Genomic DNA, 23,174 nt, shown 5'->3' on the forward strand with positions numbered 1-23,174 from the left:
CAAATAATTTTACTAATGGTTACTATAATATTATATTTTACACAAAATAGTTCTCTAATAAATAAATTTCTTCTCTACAATTTGGTGTCAACGTATTTTTAGATTATTATATAATAGTTTTGTTTGTAAATTAGAAATACTACGCTCATAGAAAATGACAGAACAGAGGGCACTAAAGCAGCAACAAAACATATTTTTAAGTAATTAATTATTGATGAACATACTTAATTAATAATTATATTTAATATCAGTAATAGGGTATTTGACAATTTTTTTATTTCTATCTTGATTCTTGATTGAATTATGTAATCAAAAGTAATAATTAAGAACCTAATCATTAGTAACTCAACGACTTGTCCAAGAATATAAAATTTTTATGACATTAATAGGTAATTTTTTTTCTAATATAATTAAAAATATGCTTTAATTATTGTGTAATAATTTTTCAATAAAATTTAATGGAGATATAACAATCGGAGCTTCAGAGATAATCTGATTTACTTTGTGTTCACTCGTTTATGGTAAGTTCTTACTTTTATAAAACCGAACTGAATTGTTATATTACAATAATTATTTCTCACAGCCAAAGATTCGTAAAATTATAAATAAATAAATAGAAACCTCTAAAATATTTTAAAATGGATCGAAAATGTTTTAATGTAATGTCTCAGATCTCTAGACTTTTGGCCGGATTTTTAATACTATTAGGTAACTATTAATTTTATAAAGCAGCAAAAATTTTTAACAACCAATTTTTCCGATAAATAATATGCCTAACAAAAATATTCTGGAAAGTAGACATCGGTGAGATATCTTAATTTTCTATAATTATTATGTTCCATGCAATGATAGTAAAACATCATTGGTTCCATGTAGGTATTAAGTAAAGTTAGGCAATTCAAAGTTCAGACTTGAACAGAAGTGTTACTGAAACTAGATCAATTAAGTTACTACTGGTAACATACCATAAGTTGATAACAATATACCATCGTCAAGTACACTAATAATGGCAATTAAATCCTTTATATACAGAAATTAGAACAATAGAAAATTACTAACTTGCATCTGATTCAAAGTAAACAAAATATTATCAGGACGACCAATTGTTAAGATTATTATATTTTACTTACTTGTTTCTTATAGGTCTACCAGGATCTGATGGCAAATTTGGATGGCAGATTTTCAAAAAATCTTCTTGATCATTGCATAAAATTTTATATTTACATGTTTCACACACAGAATCTGCCGCTATAAGGAAAAAAAGGATCAAAATGTTTTATTCGAATTACCCCGGTACTGTTAGAGTCAATTTTCTCACCTTTTGCCATCAGACCTAGGTATATTAATTAATTAACCAATCAAAACTTCTAGTGAATTGATAAAAACCTGTCGATAAACTTCAGAAGCCGGAAAATGTTATAGTCAGGGTTCCCTATAACAATTTTTTTGATGATGAGCTGATTTTTGTATATAGTTAGGTAAATAGTTATATTAATTAAGAGTAACAATGTCCTACAAATAGAACAATCCATATTTTAGGACCATCAAATCGAAATATTAAATCCTTTATATCTCTGTTAGCTACCACTTTCGAGAATTTCCCCAGAGGAAATTATTGTTAGTCTTATCAAAACGAAGCTACTTACGAAAAATTAGCTTGATAGTAATAAAAAAAATTGTTCTAGGGAACCCTGACTATTACAAACAATTTGCTATGAAATGAAGATCACCCTAATCAATTGACAGAATAAACTATCTCCCAAATATAAACGACGTGTACCTAATAGATTATGAAATAAGTGTTATACATAATTAAAAATAATAATTCGTATCATTTAAATATTATTTAAATAAAATTATTGATTCAGACGACTTATGTTTAAAATGTGTGCTAGATTAGGACACGATCGCAAGTGTAAAAGATTTGAAAGGAATTTCATATAAAATAGGGTATCAACTAGAGTATCCTAATAAGTACATTATGTATATTAATTATTTACAGAATTATCCCTCACCATCCATCTGTGCATTTAACCTTTTCTATCTACAATTTAATATATTTTTGATACTTCACCAGGTGTTTCTGTAGTTGACAAATTTAATAATTATTTTCAGCTCTCTCATCCAGATTTAGATTACCTTATAGTTGACACTTAGAAATATTTATTAGTAGTTAAGACTAGACGAATCATTAGCGTAATGGTATTTTATAATGTACCTTTGGAAAGGGTCGATATTCTAACATAGGTTATAGTTACAACTACATACACCTTAATATATTTGAGTCTTTTTAATAGTTCGAAACCTGTAAAGGAAGTTACGCAAGATTTAATAAACGATGCATAAACGCTAAATCTACATGTGCATACGTTTTTAAAATTTGATAAACTCATAATCGTATCAACTAACAATACAACATTTATATAATTTAATTATATTACTTTAAAATTGAATTAAATTAGGAAATAAATGTAGGAACGGCTTTAGCTGTTGATGCTACAGCCGATCCTATACAATGGTAGGCTTGAATGTCGTCGTTGTCGTTGTCTGCTTAGTTCTCTTCTCCTAGTAGCACGAGATCATCGGCGACAACATCGGAGACATGAAGGTATATGATCCAGTACATCAGGTTGAAGCAAACGAAGCAGACAGGGAACACGATGCGCGAGTATTTGTCGATGTCCGAAGGCGTCGTGCCCAGCAATTTGTTGATGCCCTGCAAAAGTACTCGAATTGACTCCCTATGGTTAATTCAACGATTATATCGTCATGGTAACTAAAAATAAAGGCAATAAGGTATTAAATCTGGCTGAAATCAAAGTAGTAAACAAAAAAAGAAGTAGTAAACAATTATCATGAGAAAACTAGAATGTAAACAATTGATATGGGACTGAAGGAAAGCTTAAAAATACTGTGCAGTTATCACATATTTTGAGGATCTATGAATATAATAGATAAAAAGGAGCGTAGCATCAGCACTATATAACCTTAATACAGCATTTATCCAGACAACCAGATCAAATACGCTTAACTTTACACGTATCAATATCAATAATTATAACCATTTTAGAGTATGGTAAAAATGGACATAATATAAAAATTTAACCCATATACATATTATAAATACACTTTACATGTTTCACGAGTACTTGTCGTGCATAAAATATTTAACACAACCCGCATTAATGACGATATGAAATGAATTCGCAAATGGCTTTAGAACAATCGCAACACAAAAAAATCGCTCTGCTAAACAACGTACATTCGCTGAGTAATTATAGTAGAGTAGTATAACAACACGACGTATTTTAAACTGAATCTTAGTCTTACCTTAGCTTGGATCAGATGTGGTGGTAACTCCGCAGTAGTGTCAGGATCTGGGGCTGGAGGTGGTGCAGTCGAGGGTCCACTTCGGGCGCCATTGATGGTATTCTCCAATGTCCCAACCTTCGTAAAAGGCTTGGGATCGTGACCGTGATGGACCTTGAACCGTACTTCCTGTGTGTGAGTATTGTAAGACTGAATTAGGAGTAGTACTGAAGTTCAAAAATACATTTTTGGGCTTCCTACATTACAAGTACTTACCGAAGATCGGCTTGGAGGAGTAGGCCTTGTGATTCCTGCAGTCCGCGGTGGAGGTAACGGTTCAGGCCCAACTGGTACCGGGGGTGGCTCAATATTTATCTTTTTCTCCGCAGCCATTTTCTGAACAGCTGTAAACCGTTGCTTCCTCATTTGAATTCTCTTGGCCATGTAACCGACGGTTGCGTACTCTGCAAATTTTTTTATATGTTAATCACATTGTTGAGAAAAAATCGCAAAGCTAAACAAAAGACGCATAGCATAACCTAGATATAGTACTAAAGATCATGTTTGATACCTAGTAGACTGGCGAACACCATTACGAAGCAGGTTCCCAGGTAAACGTCGATGGACTTGACGTACGAAATCTTGGGCAAAGCGGCATTAGTGGATGACATTAGGGTAGTCATGGTCAACACTGTGGTCACACCGAGTGACACCCGAGCAGGGGTGGCGTTACGGTTCAACCAAAACGAGACCCAAGATATAATGACAATCAAACCCGAGGGAATGTAAATCTGGATCAGATAGTAGCCCATCGAACGTACGAACTGGATTTCACAAGCCAACCGCGAATAATTTCCTGCAAGAAAAAAATGGTTGAATTAAGCAATTATTAAAGCATTGTAAATTGTAGTAGGATTTTGGCCTTGGTAATAAAAACGTGTGGTCAAATTTATTGAAAAACATCAGTATCAGTAACTATTTTTTATGAAAATAGCAAATTCATAAGAATTGTTATTTTGGTAACAAATTAAATTATGACTATTATCTATCATTGCAATTTATATAGTTCTCAAATAATAATCAACTTTAATTAGTTATATTAAAATTATTAAGGAAGAATTAGTTTATTACATTAAACGAAATAAACAAGCTCATGTACATTATACGCATAATGACCGAAATGAGTATAAAGCAACTATAATTTTTATTAGTTGAAGAAGAACGTGCAAAACAGAAGAAGTAGGAATATAAAGGCGTAGTGCTGTGTACCTGTTGTAAGTGAAATTTCCATCGCCCGTTGCCTGTGGCCGAGCACTTTAAACTGCGGTAGGGACACCTCACTGGATACTCCTACAGAATTTGGTCCCTCGTTCCATTTATATCTGATGTCCCGCATGGTGTAGCCAACTGTACCATGCAATATGGAACGATATAAATACCCATCACAATGGGGGTTACATATAAAGTGAATGCCGATTGAACTACGAAGCTAACGTTTCCGACGGAGGTGTATGGCGTCGTTATAAATGTCAATTGTTCTCAGCTTTATAATTTCTCTACTAATTGGAAGCGCAATTGCAAGTTGTGTTTCATTATTAGTTATTATGTTTTCAATTTTTTTCAAGCGAATTACTATTGAAAAATAAATTTATATAGAAACTAGAATAGTTAACCGCTGCAATAAAAACTTACAGGATTCAATCTCGATATTGCACAACTGGCGGTCCATTGGAAAATACTGCAAATCCATGGGACATGATGCGGTTATAGTCAATCTGTAAATAAATCAAGGCTTCAAATAGCGTCGTCCTATCACACCCAAAATTGGTATTCAATCGTTTATCGGGATATCGATATTTAATTAAGGATTTACCTGATACTTCGTGTTATAGATCCGGAGTGATGAATGCGAATAAATTCGTTACTGGTCGTGGCGATGTGAAAGTAAGATTGCTTCTCGTTGACGAAAAACGTGTCGGGCACCCATATATTTCTTATGAATTCCGATCCGACGGACAAAGTTTCAACCCCGGGCCTTTTCTTATAAGCGAGCCTCGGATCCGTCCAAAATTGTCGAAAGTAAAAGTCCAATGTAAAATCCTGAAAACAAATTTTACTTAGTAAACTGTATTTGGGAGTTCGTAATATAGTCAACATAAATTTTAATGTGATACGACGGTATAATATGAACAATAGGATTTGGTCTTTTGTTGGAGCATTTCGCTTCGAATGTGGCAAAATGGCTCGATTGTAATGAAAATAATAGATTCCCCGTTTTAAATCATCGGCTTATATAAGCAATACATGTCATGTCATGGAATATTATTCTTGTCTTGAAATTGTACGAGAGTTGGGTATTCAAAGTTGGCGAAATTCAATTTGCATAACTATTAAGTATACGTTTCAGATCAAAGACAAACAGCTTGCAAGTTATATTCCACCAACTGCACACACAAAAATGGACATGATGAATAATTTAAATGTTACATATGGCAGAATTTGTGATTCTATTTTCTTGGTCAGTGATCGTACATGAAATAAACACACCGGTCAAATTAGAGGAACATAACAAAATTTTCAATTTTTTGGAAATTGTTCACTGTTTTTTATATATTTATTTATTTTATTAATTAGGTACTAATTGATTATTACCAAATTAACTTTATATAAATTTAGGGCATAAAAACGTGAAAAATAGAATAAAATCGGCAAAAATCAAAATTTAAGAAAATCTTTGAAATTTCAGTAGTAAGTTTTTAAGTTCAATTCTCCATTTTTATTAAAGAAATGTCATGTTAAAAGCGTGTAATGCCTTCTATGGATCTCAAGAGGGCCTGGATACGCCATTCCATGCTTGCATTTTGATTGTCAATAATTTCCTGTGGGATATTCTCCTACTCCTCCAGTAGCGCCAACTCGAGGTCCTGGACACATTTTGGACCGGAGTTTTAACTCGTACCGTTCACCAATTTATGTGCCACATGTTTTCAATCGGATCCACATCCGTAGACCGCGCTGGCCTCTCGAACTGGGCTACGCCAGCATCGTTTAGGTAATAATGCCCGATTTTTTTACTCTATGGACGCGCATAAAATTGAAGTTGCTACCTAAAACTGTGCAAAAGGCACACCATGCAGTTCCAGGATGGCTGTGCTATAACCCTGTACTCTCAAAGTACCATCATCAATAATCATCAGCTCCGTGCGGGTTCCAAATCATATGCCACTCCAAACCATTACGAAGCCTGCATCATAGGCCACTGTTTCCGTTAAGTTTGATGGCCTATAGCGTTCCTTACGATTTATCCACGTTCTTTATCGCCTGCCAACCAAATGTACACAGAATTTGCTCCCATCACTGTACAGCACAAGATTTCACTCACTTGTCTAATTTTGATGTTCACGCGCAAATCTTAGCTTGGCTCTTCAGTGTCCAGTCTCAAGTTTTGGTGCCCTTACAGGCACTTTTGAGTTTAATTTAACTTCTATAAGACTTCTTCTTACTGTACAATCACTTACACGTACATCTCGGACCTGTTCCGACAGGTTTCGTGTCTGCATAGCAGTTTGACGTCGATTTCTCAAGGTTTGTTTCTTTACAAAATGGTCATCATGAACCATTGTCACCCGATATCTGCCTTGTTCTCGTCTCTGAACGTAAGATCGAGTCTCTCTGTGGCGTTGAAAGTTACGATGGACCACGGAAGCCGACACACCTAAGGTCTGACTGACCGAACGGTAGGTGTGACCTTTTTCTATCGTGGTTACAACTCTAGCTGTCGCAGATGCTGGGAAATCACTAATTTTGTATCTAAGCAATGTGTTCTTCCAAAAACCAAACAATCAAATTAGCTGAGCATACCTTGCACCCCGCTAAAACGCCATTCTTATCAGGAACACTTACAACGTCAATCATCGAAAAACACTTATTAGGGCATAATTGCTATAAAAACCTGTCAACTTGCCAGTTTTGTTCAATATTTTATTTTTTAAATTAGCTTAGTAATTATAAAAAAGGATTTCACTCAGCCCGACACACTTGAGTTCAAGTTGTGGTCCTTTTTACCTATGTTCCTCTAATTTTGCCAGTGTGTGTATATTTCTTTTGAAACTTTTATTTATTTGAATACTGTTTATTTTTTAAAATGCTGCCAAATGCTCAAAACGACATTAAATTCGACGAATAACAATACACTGAACTGTTACTCGACGAATGCAATTCAAAGTACACGTTTTGGACTTATATTAAAATTATAATAATATATTATATTTAAATATATATTATTTAAAATTCTATGCCGTATCTCATGATTAGCGTCCTGTGATCTTATGTCCACGTGTATTTTAAATGTGTAAAATGAAATGGACTATTCTAATTCCGATTATGGTCACGTCTTAATGTGACTTTTTGGGTCCCCTTGATTTGGTTTCCACTAGGGGTCATACTCCCTGGTCTCATTCAGACGTTATTTTTTGGAACCGTTATCAAGGGTTTGCGGCGTTTAAATAAAACATTTCAAATATTCCGATTATCATTTACCATAATTAAGAACGAACGAACTTTGATATCGTAGATTCACGATTCGTTTCTTTTACACTGGAAATAATAACATTGAATAACAAATTAAAATAATACAACATAAAAATAAACACTCGAAGTTCCCTCGTCCAATCGGAACTTACTGGACAGCGGTTACAAACATTAAATACATTCATAGCAAGACTACTAAAAGTTAGAAAATTGCGAGTGGCGTTTCGAACGCCATTTTGGGAGACAGTAGAAAGAAACCCACAGACACAAAAGACACCTACTCAAAAAACATAAAAAGCTTAAAAAAATAACACCAATGGAGCAAATTCGACTGTGTCTTGCTTGGAGGAATGTTTAATAGCAAATAACATTTTAGTATGTTTTTAGACACACCCGGATAACTATGCCACTCAATCGAAAGGATCTTAGAGTATAATTTTGAAATTTGAACAAATAGTGGATGTAGCATTCCGGGTAGTCGGCTCCATTACGCCGGCATGCTCGCAGCCTCGTGTCTGGGGCTGCTCGGTCGCAGCGGCCCACGGCCGGAGAGACCGAGTCAAGCGTGAGTTGACAAGGGCGAGTACCATGAGCACTTCGGAGACGGAGCTGATAGATAGCACATACATGGTGACGCCCACCTCCACTGGAGGACCTGCAATCAAGCCCAATTGTGAGTTGCGTGAGCACCCCGTGCTGTGAAAACCAAACCAGAGGACGATAATGGTCCTGACTCTCGCCCGAGTCTCACCGTGGTAAAGCTCGGGCTCGAGCCTAGCCTAGCTCTTCGGATTTCTAATCAACGATCTACATAAAAATGGGCTCGGAAATACCATTTTCACTTCAGATAAGGAACTGATGGACAGCACATACATGGTGACGCCCACGTCCACAGGTGGTCCTGAAATGTTAGTAGTTGTTTTACAAATTGAAAGCATCGGGGTCACGACCTCGAATCGATGATTTCAATTCTTTTTAAAAATAGTACAATAGACATAAACGGATAGCGTTTCTTTGTTTCTGATGTGCGCTGCTTAAAAGCTTTGTTTGAATGTACGACATGAGTATTTCGATACTGAAACTCTATATTCTTTGCCATCTATTCATGTATGGAGAAAACATGATGCGTGATGTATGTTCGCTGTTTCTATATGTATTCTTCCTTTGATAGCAGCAAACATTTAAAATGTATCATCATTTATATTCATAGGATTTGTCGATAACTCGAAGTCACGAAACTGCGTAATAGTAGCACGTAAGATGTCCTATTTTTATTGTAATTATTTTCTCTTCTTATTCACATTTTCATACCAAACTAATTCAATCCTCTTTGCTATAATCCGTAAGTAAACCTCTAATGATGGAGATTTAATTTGATCCTATGTAATCCTTTTAATTTTATATTGATATTCATAATATCCATTTTAGATTCTCTTCTTTACAACTCTTTTAATATTATCATGCAAATTTACAAAATTATTTATTGTAAATATTAATTTTATTGTAGGTCATAATTTTGTTGTTTTGCAAGCTAGTGCCCAGAAATATAATAGTTAATTGTTACTAAGACACAGTAGTTGACATGATTCTGTCAATCTAATAGCATCCGTTGTAATAGTCTGCATTGGCTCTCAATATGTATCATGACGATACATCTGAAAATTATGTTTATCCATTGTTAACTTTATATGCATCATAATGATTTCATGGGCGATATCATGGGCTAAAACTGTTTCCAAATTCAATTCACTTTATTACATCTTTTCTGCTATTGTTTAATTTGCTTCTTGGAACGATTCGTTTTGTTATAGTCCCATTACCTTTTCAGACCTTCTATTGTTATGCTTTCTGATTCAATTTTGAATAATATGATCAATTTCTTTGAAATTTAAATAATACCCTGTAAATACAATTAGGTCTCCTTGTGCCAGTCGTTTGACAGAATATTAGGTACGCCTTATCTTTTACAAATACGAAACCGAATGAGAGTTATATTTATTCTACAATTAATTTTAAACTTTCGACTGTCACATGAGGACCTCAATCTTTTAAAAGTTTAGTTAAGTATCTGACTTAAAAAATGAAATTAAATACTACCTCCATAGTTAGGTCGTACTCTCTTGTCGTAGCTGACACTCAGCGAGTCAAGGATCGCTGAGATATTGACATCCCCAAACATGCCGCCGCCGCCTTGGCCGCTGGAGGACAAAAGATATTAAATTAAACAATTTTATAGACAAATTCCTTCGGATTACGCCAAAATCCTTACTTATTTTATAAATTCTAAAGTGTGTCTGTCTGTTAAGTACCCTTCACATTTAACGGCTGAACTGTGGTGAAATTTGGTATGGAGATACATTCAGAGACGGGAAAGGAGATGTTTTTATTGCGAAAAAATTTACGCAAACAAATGCGACAAAATATGTGTTTCAGTGGGCTACTAACTACAAAAAAACTTCCAAAAATATATGACATAACTTGAACTTTTAAAAATTTAGCGGTATCTAGCTAAAACAAGTGTTATATTGCGGAAGAATACAATCCATAATTCCATACTAATATTTAAATGCGAAAGCGTGTCTATCTGTCTGTCTGTCTCTCTCTCTCTCTCTGTCTGTTACTTCTTCACGCTCAAACCGCTGAACCGATTTTGCTGAACTTTGGCAGGAGATACCTTGGGTCATCAGGATAAAAGGTATCCTATGTCCTTTTCCCCGGGAAACCTTTTATTCTGGAAAATGTACAGTTTTCGCACGATAAACGAATTTTGGCACAACAGAGTTGCGAGCATCATCCAGTTCAATATAATAATAATTAATCCCATTCCTGCATTCAATATTTTGCTTACAGCATTTTTTGTATTTTTCTATAAATTGTTGTATTTGTTTTCGCGTTTATTGCTATCAATATAATATTATTTGACGTATTAGTTACCATTAATGTGCAATGTGATACAATATTACACTTCCGTTAATATCAGTTAGTTAGTATTGCTATTTCATACAACTGTACAATATTCTGGTTTATTTGCCTATTGCATTTAACGTCACTTTGCTATAAATTAGGCGTTCAAATTGTATCGTGATTGCATGAAATTAGTTCAGCTTATCAAGTTACATCGATGTTTTAGCAATAAATCTGGTATTTAATATTCGTGTCATTGTTTTATATTTCCTTTCTGGAATGACGATTAGGTATTTGGTTCTCATGAAAGTCTTTATTATATTCTGAATCTATTTATAATAATTGGAATGTTAGCCATCGATTTCATCATCTTCTAATAATACAGACAGAATATTATTATATAGGTACATACACATATTATTATTAGATATATTATTATTATATTATTATATGATAGCATGTTGATAAAGATCCATCGATCGTTGAGATTTGCATCTTCCATCCTTGCATCAGGCAGTTGTTTAACAGCCCCAACTCTGCACAAGTAGTTGGAAGGGTTAGCGTATTTTTTTTTATCTATGGACGCTTCACACTACGTCAGTCTGGCCTCGTGGTAAGTACCTGAAGGACTTGTGTTATGGGTACCAGACAACGGAAATATATGTATATAATAATACTTTTATACTATACATTTAAGATTTTTGTTATATGATACACATATTTAATACACATCCATGACCCAGGAACTTTGAAAACTTTTTGTTCCGTCGGCGGGATTCGATCCCGCGATTCCCGGCTTAAGCTACGAACGTGCTCACCACTGAGCCACAGAGATCGTCATTTTTAGAGTTATTTATTCTAACTACGTGGTTATCTTGTTGCGTGTTTAATATAGACTTTGGTTTGACACCTTTAGAAACTTTGGTCTGAAATAAACATCTTTCAACAATTGTATTTTCTGTTTCCCAACTCACTAATTGGATGGCTTAGTATTGGGTCTACGTTTTTGTCACTCCAATCAGCTGCGGTCGCACGAAATTGTTTTCCTTATTTTACTTTGACGTCCTAAATTGTTATCGTCAATGTTTATTAACATTCACACCGAAAAACAAAATAAAAAAATAACGACCACATTATTGAAGATTGAAGAAAGCAGTACCTAAATATTTCTTTTTCGATCTAATTATTTTTTTATGAAACTTATAAATATATTTTTTTTAATATAAAATTTGATCGTCCTAGTTATGAAACTGCTATACTGTTGCAATAAAAATATGGTAGAAAAATCCTCCAGGTGATGTGTTTGCCTCTTCGGTAATTGGAATCTTATATAAAAAAACTTTTGTAATCCGAACAAAAGTATTTCTGTGACACGGCGCGTAAATACAAAAATGTCAGCTTTATAAAATTAACCTAATTTGCAAGTTTTTATGTTATGCAGCTATTACGTAACCACCACCTATGCCAGTATTTACGTCAGTAGGTAAATGAATAGCCGAATGTATAAATTTTCATTATGGCATTCGGATCCCACCATCCCAACGGACATTATTTATCAACGCTATTTTCATATTGCTACCGTTTCTGTTGCCCGCAACTTAGGGCTGGTTCTTTCGTTTTTTCGTAATGTGATTTTTTAAGATTCCGTACCCAAAGGGTAAAAACGGGACCCTATTACTAAGACTTCGATGTCTTGCCGAATCCTGTCCAAAGAATCCTGTCCGTAGCGGTCATTGATCCCCTGTCAAAAAACTTGTCATATAGGGCGATATCGTATTTTGCATACTCGATGTACGATGTACTCCGTACGAAATATTATAATTTATATCCCTTCGAACTCATTAACCGAATCCAGTGCGAACATGTTTCATATTATAGCTCCTAGACTAAGAAGGTCTTAATGACCGCCAGGGACACCTTATTTTATTTTGACTATAATATTATGATCATTGCAAAGAGAACGTTTGTTTTTAGATTTAATGCGCTTTGAAACATGTAAACAGTGAAAGTACTTAGTAGGTAATATCAATACACAACAATATACTTCATCAACTGTAACAAGTATCTGGGAGCACGGCAGTGCTCCAGCCAAGCTTTTTAGCAAAGGCACGGCCGTAGCATGCTTTTCTCGAAGCGGTTCGCGGCTTTTTCACACCCCCTTTATCTTCGATGTTAACAAAGCTAGGGACTTAGAAATTCGGTGAATAGGAGCAAGTATTAAAACTAGCTTAATCTCCAAATAACATAACATTTCGATAAATAGTTTAATAGTTACGGATGATCAAAGTTACTACATTTTGTCACTCACTGACTGACAGATCATCAAAATTGTAAGGTACTTCTAGCAGACTTAGAACCTTGAAATTTGGCAAAAAGGTAGGTCGTTATCCACAATGAAAGGAAAAATTATGAAACTGGCCAAGTGTGAGTCGGACTGGCGTACATAGGGTTCCGTACCGTAAATTTGTATGGGAGCAGCCCTCAAATCACAAGTTTATGTACTTTTTATTGCTCATTATTAAAGTTGAAATACAATTAAGTATTTTCTGAAATTTTCAAAAGCCTTACTTTTACCATTATGGATATAGAGCAAAAAAGGGCAAAAAAAAGTGTTTGTTGTATGAGACCCCCGATTAATCATTTATTTTATTTAAGTTGGACTATTAGCATTTATAGCGACAACAAAAGTACATTATTTGTAAAAAATTAAAATATCTAGCTATTGCAGTTCTCGAGATCTAGCCTCGTGACACACGGACGGACAACAGACAGACAGCGAAGTCTGGACTCATTAGGAATAGGCTCCCGTTTTCATCCTTTGGGCAAGGGTGCCTAAAAACTGAAAAGTATAATATAACTTTATTAAATAAAAGAAAAGATTTTTATGTTTGTGGCTTTGCAAGAACAGTAAAAATGAGTTTCGACTTCATAATAATTATTTTACCTACAAAAGGAAAAATAGTGTTAACAAAGTTAACAATGTAACTATGATAATTAAATTCGATTAAAATATAAATGAAATCAGAACTGCGAATTACGATGTACACTCCATACTCGCTCGATAGATGGTGTAGCACTCCCTTTATAATATCGCGGTATCGCTTGTTTGCGGAGTATCATTATTATGGCTTAAAAAAATCCGGGATAGGTCGTAATACTCAATCGAAAGTAACATCGGTGCACGAATAATCTCCTGAAAGTTCAAAAGTTGTTGGGCAATCGTTATAGAATTTGTACTTTGTAGAAGTAGGTACCTACCTGTTATTATCAATTAATTTTACGACCTAGAATATATACCTAGAGATAGAGAATGGGTGCTAAGCTAAGTACAGAAAAGTTTTAACGTGACCTGAAAAGAAAAGAAACCTTAAAAAAAGAAATGAAATCCCACTAAAACATTAAATGTAAAAAGGAGCCAAGCAAAATATTGCATAGCCATGCAATATATCTATCGCAAAAAGTTTTCAGATCACATTCAAGCCAAGCCTTCAACTTATTTTGTAATTTAAATCAACATTCAGTGAATTTATCAATAGATTTCTTTATTTTATAATTATTATAGTGGCTTGGCAATGGGCACTAGAGAAATAATCAGCGAGTGATTGGATTTATTCGGTACCATCGTCCAATGCGTCGTTACATACTAAAAACGCTTGCCGTTTGTGTAAGTATGAACTACCCCAAATTTGAAGTTTTAAATATTTGTTTTTCTTGTGCTCATTGCCGAGCCACTATAATAATTATAAAATAAAGAAAACTATTGATAAATTCACTGAATGTTGATTTAAATTACTAAATTAGTTGAAGGCTTGGCTTGAATGTGATCTGAAAACTTTTTCGATAGATATATTGCATGGCCATGCAATATTTTGCTTGGCTCCTTTTTACATTTAATGTTTTGGTGGGATTTAAATTTTTAGCAATGTCTATTTCTTGTCTACATGATATTTGTTCAATATACATATAAAACGCGCATGTTTTGACCGCTACACAGTGAGCTATAACAAACAATAATTATATGTAGACATCGGATTATATGCATTTGCATACTTGCATAATATGCATGGCATACTTGCATATAATGACACTTTTTAGGCGATAATGTATAATTTATCAATTTTTCGTTGATAGTGCATATTTCGGTAGTTTTATGCCCTCATTTTAGTCTCCAAACTAGATATCATGACATAGGTACACGAGGCCACAAAACACTTCAAATATCCACCCCCATTTAACGAATGGGCTCCATCCCCATTTAAAGAATGCAATACACCCAATAGGTAAAATATCTTTCTAGAAACAAAATTTTTCTTTTGTAGTTGGCAACATTAATAAAAAATCGAATAAAGTAGTTAACGATTTAGTAAACTTCCATGGGCATTAAAGATTGCAATCGGAAAATGTTGGTAGAAAATTATTATTGGTGCTGACTGCTGAATAAGAAATGAAAAATGGATTTGTCGAAATTATAAAAATTGGCGCTTTTATTAACGGCACCACCGGAAAACTCTACAAAAATTATAATATTTTAATATCATATGACATTTGATTGTGCATGTTTTGTGCATATATCGGCCATTTTTTTGTGCGTATTTGCATGCATATTTCGGCACTTTGATCGTGCATAATATAATCCGATGTCTAATTTATAATTATATATTGTAACGATCTCATTAAATGGACGACTATAGGCTGATATGATGATGATGATGATGATCTCATTAAATAGCGGCGCGATCCCGGTGTCATTTAGGGTCAATTTATACTAGCGCAGAGTCGAAGCGAAGTGAAGCGCATTCCCAAAAACTGAACACAGAAAATTCAACCTTAACTCCCGAGCGTAATGTATACATTACTTCGGCGAGGCCAATCAGCGTTGGTCGGGCGCATCGACGCGAATTCGCGCGTATGCGCGCCTTTTTAAATTCTCAGAAGTAGTAAAGTGCGCTAACGCTTTGGAGTTAGGTTGAATTTGTTATATTCAGTTTTAATAATTCGCTTCGATGCGCTTCGACTCTGCGCTAGTTTAAATTGACTCTTACATACAAAAATATTACAATTCCTTGTGATCTCGCGGTGTAGCCGCCAATCCGCGCGATTGGGTGGACGCAAATAAATTGAGCCCTTCACGGATTTGTCAGTGATAAAACACCAATCGTTTGTAGATTTTCCACAACTATAACGGATATATTGAAGTCTTCACATTCCTATTGGCATTCAAAGTTTAACGATTCATCAGTGACAAAAACATTTTTCCATGTTTCGATAAAGTCCAGTTCGATAACGAAGTGAGCCCATTGTCCGGTATATTCCAGCAAACTTCCATCGAATACTAAATTGTTCACAGTCGGACGTGCGAGTGAATAAGTTACGAAATGGACAAAAACTAATACACAATACATTTTCACTCTCAATGCTGAGTTTCGACGTCAGTTTCAGTTTCACTTTTGATTTCCCTCTTATTGTTATCATTTAACTGTGCAATTAAAATCATTACTGCATGTCAAATATGATAATTGTTTCATAGTTATATACAAACAAAGTTAATTTTATTTAATACTAGCTGTTGCCCGCGACCTCGTCCGCGTCAACATAGTATAATACAAAAAATGGATAGTCCGCTAACAAATATGAAAAAAGTAAAATATAACCTCCTCCTTTTTGGAAGTCGGTTAAAAAGTAGCCTAAGTACCTTAATACATCAGCTATCTACCAAACGCCTCGGTGGTCCAGTGGTTAAGAGTGTGGCTCTTGACTCGGAGGTCGTGGGTTCGATTCCCGCGTTGGAAACAAGTTATTTCCAAGTTTGGTTAGGACAATGCAGTCTGATCAGATGCTTGTCTGATAAGTAAGATGATCCATGCATCGGATGGGCATGTAAAAAGTCGGTCCTGCGCTTGATCTCTCGCCAGTCGTGTCGGTCTTCCGTCCCACTAGGTTATGAGAGTGAAGGAATAGAGAGTGGTCTTGTGTACTGCGCACACACTTGGGCACTATAAAATTACTCCTGCGTACCTGGCCTGGTTTCAATGAAACCGGCCACCGTCACCGAAACCGGTGTGGGGGGTATTATCTACCAAAAAAAGTCCCGGCAAAATAGCTCCAGCCGTTTCAGAGATGAGCCGGAACAAACAGACAGACGGACAGACATACAGACAAAAATTCTAAAAAATGTTGTTTTGGTGTATGTATCGTATATTGATTCATATGCATGTAGTGAAAAACGGTTCTTTCAATATTACAAAAAGACACTCACTCCAATTTTATTTATATGTATGTATGTATGTATAGATGTATAGATTAATAACTAACACAAAGGAAATAAAATATCGTTCGGCAAAAATGGTATTAGATTGCTTGCGCATTGAATTTTCTTTGGTGGGGTGAGATATGAGCGGGGAAGGTACGCGGGGGACACGTAAATCGCAATCACACCATAAAACGTTTTTGGTAGCTTACTTTGGTAGTTTTTGGTAAATATTGTACAAATGAGCCTATAATCTTCTCAAGTTTGACAAGCGATCTTAAATCTATGTGCCACCTGCTTAATCAGACTATTTAACTTAAAAAGCCGAACGTGCTAACAAACCAAATGGATCGTCAAATAAAACACGTTCCTCTTTTAACAAGCGTTTAAATGCAATCCAATAAAATTGTCAGGGTGCTAAATTAAGCCTTTTAATTTAAAACGAGCTACCAAAGCTGCAATGTAATTCGCTGAACAGAAAACTGTCGACGAAAGATTGGACGAGATTAAGACTTGCCGTTCTCAATCGGTTTGAATTTACATCTAAATTACATTTGTACGAAGCAGCTTTTTTATAAAAGTGAGATAGCACAAAGAAATAGTGCAGTTTTAAAACAGTGTCCAGCCGCATATAGAATAGGTTTCCTTAGAAATAGCATGTGGATTTATAATTTTTGACGCTGTTCTCTTGTGTATCTGAACATTCCACATGAAAAAGTTTACGTTGGGATTTACTTGACTACAATATTATTACACACTACACAGCTAGAACCAGGACAAGATAAGAGCGTAGACGCATTGATCTATTACTTTGTGCCGCGTCGCCGTCGCTCCAACGTTGTATATTTTACGATATCCCACATTAAAATGCAATGCGTTGAGCAGTGTAAAGTGTTATAAAGTGGTAAAGTTGCAAATAGGCTCAGTTCTGCAGCATACGCAGTCAGAAAAATACGGGAAATTTCTGACGAAGACACAGCAAGACAGTTATCTTCATAGTAGAATGTCGTATGGCATCCTCTTATGGGGAAACGCTGCCGACATTAATACGATTTTTGTGCTGCAGAAGCGAGCTATACGTTCCATTTATAAAATGTCAGCTTTTGAATCTCTGAGAGAAAAGTTTAAAGAAATTGGTATTCTAACTGTTGTTTCTCAATACATTTTGGATAATGTATTATATGTTAGAAATAATCTTAGTAAATTTACAACCAAAAGTGACAGTCACGGAAGAAACACTAGAAATAAGTATAAACTAGAAATACCGGTGATCAGACTTAGTAAAGTTAGTAAATCTTTTCTAACTTTACTAAGTTCCCAGTAAGTTGCCAGTATCCGCGCCGTTCACCTAAGTACAGCGTTTACCGATATTAGTTCCTAAAAATATTTTGTCTATTTATAATGATATATGCATACTATAGACTTAAATTAGGTACTCAATATATTATGTGTAATATATTGTATTTATTATAATATTATATCATATAGAAACTGCACTTACCGTGTAAGATCAGGACTATTATGCAAGACCAGGTGATCACAAACACATACACAATTAATAAACTAATAAGAAACAACAACGTGTATAAGGTATGATCTGTTCCAAATTCTCTCACGGAATGCGGCGCACGCGTCGCTACTATTTCTCCTTGCAACCTAGGTTAGTCGTCAGCTAGGCGCCAACTCATAGATAAAGTATTATAGTACGCCAGCTGTTTTGTTTTGAGATATGGCATATGACGTGACGTCAAGTTGTAGCTGGGGTTCACGTAGTGCATAATATTGTATTCTTTGGCTGGGGTGAGAGGAAAATAGTTACTTGAAACTTTTTAATGATAATATTAAATTTAATACTTCTAAATCATTGTTTTAACGTGTTTTGCCAATATTATATATATTATCATTTTATTTAAGTAGGTACAGTTTATGTAAGTATACAAATTATTTGAGCATATCTATTTTATCTAATTATTATGCATTTACTTATAAAGATTGTTATATATACTATTTTATTATACTTAATTAGTTTGCACGCCAGTGTGCATCTGTCGAGCGAACGACAACAAGGCTCCACAGAACACCAGGGATCGCGGTGTAGGTACTATACCGCGATCATCACCTGAGTGGGGTCCTTTTCGGCAGCATTCGCATTACACTACATTGTGTTTTGTACCCAGATAAATATTAAAAATGTGTATTATAATGTCCGTCTGATTGTTTTTTTTTTCTCTGTTTTTTGTTTACTATGTTCTGTTTTGTAATGTGGTGTAATGTGTTTACATGTTGAATAAATGTTTATTATTATTATTATTATTAAAGGTCAATGTATACGCCTTTACAATAAAATCCCAGAAAACGTTCAAAATCTTTCCATTAATAAATTTAAAAAAGTAGTCAATGAGCGTTTGTGTGCCAAAGCCTATTATAAGGTCAATGATTTCATAAACGATGGCACATCTTGGGAGTAGGATGGCTGCTTGCAAGGCTATTTCTACACAATATTTCATGACTTACAATTACGTATGTATGTTGACATTGTATAAATAATTTTAAGTTACAACATTGTAAACCTTACTTTAAAAGATTAATTTTTTTCTCACTTTTTTTGGTAAAAAAGTGGGCGGGTGGAGTTTCTTACGCCGGTTCTTCTCGCCGGGCTAGTTCCCGAACCGGTGGTAGGCATCATGTAGATATTCAGAGAATATTTGCAAAAATGTATTCTGAATAAAAAAAGTTTAAGTTTGAGTTTGAGTTTGAGCGGATGAGTTGCACTATCTTGTGCGGCGCCGCAACGGATCGGTGTTGGCATTTCGTAGTTCCAATGACGCAAAGTACTGCAACGAAATGAAGCCGTGAAGCCTTGCTCTAACGGTTGTCGTTGTTGAGGTTGTCAGATTATGTAAGGAGCTCAATCTATATATTAGTACGAGAGCGAAAAACATTGGATCCCTTTTGACGAAAAATACGAAAACCTAGGATCATGAAATTTTCCACAGAGCTAATATTATTATTTTGAAATTATGCTTTTATGATACATTTTTTTAACTAATAAAATATTATTGGATTGACAAGCCTATACCACAGTATATTAGTCCCTGTCATATTGCTATACTGTTCCTATACACACGAATTGTACTCTTTTATTTATGGTTGAAGTCTGTTGTCAAATTGAAAATAGATTTAGTTTTTTATTAAATCTTAACTTAGACAATTATTACACGGCCAGTCTGTGTCTAAAAAATAATAAAGTCAATATTTTGACAATAGGAAAGTGTTGAAATTTGAAACTTATAATTTAATTTTTTATATAAGGTCGAATTTTGATCATTGGGCGATCTCTAGTTTCTAATAATTTCCTCCGTTTTTTCCACATTTTCCTCTTTTTCTTCGCTCCTATGTAATATGTTAAAAATCTTTATAAAATTACAGTTAAGTAATCGTTAAGTCTCACTAAGTGCGACAGTTAGAGCGTACAATAAAAGCAGCACAAATCGCTTACTCGGTATGACCTGCACGACCCCTATCCGCACACTGGTCACATACTGTAGCACTGATTGTGTTTGGTTCTTTATTGGCCTTTAGCTTGATCAATTCGTTTCCCTATTTTCAGAGAATACAGGTTTATTTTGCCGTAGATTGTTGTGCTCTATACTTAATATTGGGTACTTAGTTACTTACACAATTAGAACATAACTGGAATAAATTGAACCTACAGCGTATCTTCCATAAAAAAATGTAGGTAATAATGACAAGTCTTAGCAAATTTTAATTCTTTTATCAATAAAGGAAAAGAAAAAAACAACAGTTTTTTTCACATTTTTTCCAAACTTTTCGATATGATCAAAATATGTTTTCATTCTACGCTATAGAGATAGCCCGACAAAAATATTATATTTGTTCCCGTATATATACATTATACTAGCTGTTGCCCGCGACTTCGTCCGCGTGGACTTTAGTTCAAACAAAACAAAATGTGTGTCAAATTTAAAAACTTTTTAAAACCCTGGTAAGTGGTACCCCTCTTAGGGCCGCGCTACACCGGAATGGCAGCGCTGAAAGTGCTCGCCTCGCCGCTGCCATTCCGGTGTAGTGCGGCCCTTAATTAATCAAAATACCCAAAAACAGCTGTGCAGTGTGCACATAATCTATACTAACATTGTAAATGCGAAAGTATCTCTGTCTGTCTGTCTGTCTGTCAGTCTCGCTTTCACGCCAAACGCCAAAAGTATCTCTGTATGTCTGTCTGTCTGTCTGTCAGTCTCGCTTTCACGCCAAACGCCAAAACTACCGAACCGATTGTAATGAAATTTTGTATACAGATAGTCTAAAGCCTGAGAAAGGACATAGGCTACTTTTTTACTGGAAAAAAGGGTTGTAAGGGGGTGAAAATGCGTAAATTTGTTCAAATTAAGTTAGTTCCAACAGTTCATAATAGATGGCGCCGTGCGTCTTCTACATCGCGCTGACGCTTGCTCAAAAGTCTTTCTATAAGACGTGGTATCATCTTACATTTAAGTTTCGATTTTTTTCGATTGTTATATATATTCTACGGTATTAAATAAGTCAGTACTTTATCTGTGCAGTGACGTAACCTTAAATCTATCAATGATAAATAGTTTATGGGTAAAGTTGTGTAATTGGAGGGCTAAATAAGCTTTAAAATTTGGCATAAAATATAAAGTTTAATATAAAAAAATGAAATACTTATTGTGTGCACACACATTGGTACGTGGGAGAGCCATGCTTCGGCACGAATGGGCCGGCTCGACCGGAGAAATACCACGTCCTCACAGAAAACCGGCGTGAAACAGCGCTTGCGCTGTGTTTCGCCGAGTGAGTGAGTTTACCGGAGGCCCAATCCCCTACCCTATTCCCTTCCATACCCTCCCCTATTCCCTTCCCTTCCCTAACCTCCCCTATTCCCTTCCTTCCCTACCCTCCCCTATTACCCTATTAAAAGGCCGGCAACGCACCTGCAGCTCTCTGATGCTGCGAGTGTCCATGGGCGACGGAAGTTGCTTTCCATCAGGTGACCCGTTTGCTCGTTTGCCCCCTTATATCATAAAAAAAAAAAAAAAAAAAACATTGCACAGCTGTATTGATTTAAGGGGTATCAGGGTTTTTTTATAAAAGCTTTTGACACCAATTTTGTTGACATCGCGCGCTATAAACTGAAGTCCACGCGGACGAAGTCGCGGGCAACAGCTAGTATTATACATAAAATATGTTTAAGATTTTTGAAATTTTATTTTAATACACATCCAAGACCCAGGAAAATTTAAAACTTTTTGTTCCGCCTGCGGGACTCGAACCCAGGACCCCCGGGATAAGCGCTGGCCACGCGCAATGCGAACTCATTTTCATCGAAATTTTCATGGAAATAAGATATTTTCCCACATCAAAATGTAGCCTATGTCCTTTCTCAGACTCTAGAATAACTGTATACAACATTTCATTGCAATCGGTTCAGTAGTTTTGGCGTGAAAGCAAGACAGACAGGCAGACAGACAGACAGACAGACAGAGATACTTTCGCATTTATAATATTAGTATGGATTATATATGTCGTAGGATGATTTGATAAATTGAATTTTCGCGAACATTCTAGGGTTTTCGCGAAAACACGGATAATTAGATAATGTTAATTACATTTTTCAATCTTACTGAAAAAAGTTAGTGTTTTCGCGAAAATTCTATTCGTGATTCTAATTCGAGCGTTAACTTTAACAGTCGTTGGTGAAATTGGGGCTTAATGTGTTTAAAATTGCAGTTGGACTTGAAAGTAAGTGCGAAAAGTTATCTAAAAGTGTGTCTGTAAATACAATTAATGACTGATACATGTGAAATTAGTGCTGAAAGTTTAACAGAAACAGAAACTACTTCTGAGGTTATGTCCTTTATAATTCTATAGTGTATTACCTCAAAGATACATAGAAAAAGATAGTAACCAATCAGAATAAGAGTTGGCCACGCGTTTTCCCAAAAAACCTAATTTTTTTAGGATAATGGAAAAATGTTATCACCATTATCTAATTATCCGTGTTTTCGAAAAATCCCTAGAAAATTCGATTTATCAAATAATCTTACGACATATACATCAAAACTTGCTTTTGTTCGATTGGAAAGAATATTATGTTCTTACTTCTTGTTGAATATTTTATTAGTATTCTGTATTATACTGGTTA

General features: G+C 35.0%; 1 protein-coding gene across 3 annotated transcripts in view; it reads right to left on the minus strand.

Moving 5' to 3' along the window:
- Positions 1-2,465: 2,465 nt before the first annotated feature.
- LOC121738955 (gamma-aminobutyric acid receptor subunit beta-like) overlaps positions 2,466-23,174 on the minus strand; it is an 84,268-nt gene continuing 63,559 nt past the window's right edge. Inside the window, exons 2-10 of one of the 3 annotated variants that reach the window (XM_042131242.1) lie at positions 9,937-10,037; positions 8,673-8,740; positions 5,183-5,409; positions 5,002-5,084; positions 4,579-4,716; positions 3,881-4,165; positions 3,586-3,773; positions 3,331-3,498; positions 2,466-2,716 (exon numbers count right to left, since the gene is read on the minus strand). In XM_042131242.1, the coding sequence (XP_041987176.1) occupies positions 2,552-2,716; positions 3,331-3,498; positions 3,586-3,773; positions 3,881-4,165; positions 4,579-4,716; positions 5,002-5,084; positions 5,183-5,409; positions 8,673-8,740; positions 9,937-10,037 (1,423 nt within the window). In that variant the 3' untranslated portion in view covers positions 2,466-2,551. Of the gene's footprint in view, positions 2,717-3,330; positions 3,520-3,585; positions 3,774-3,880; positions 4,166-4,578; positions 4,717-5,001; positions 5,085-5,182; positions 5,410-8,672; positions 8,741-9,936; positions 10,038-23,174 lie in introns of those variants that run through there. The other 2 variants (XM_042131241.1, XM_042131243.1) reach the window with 2 other exon arrangements.

This window comes from Aricia agestis, chromosome Z (assembly GCF_905147365.1).
Source record: "Aricia agestis chromosome Z, ilAriAges1.1, whole genome shotgun sequence".
Lineage (NCBI taxonomy): Eukaryota > Metazoa > Arthropoda > Insecta > Lepidoptera > Lycaenidae > Aricia > Aricia agestis.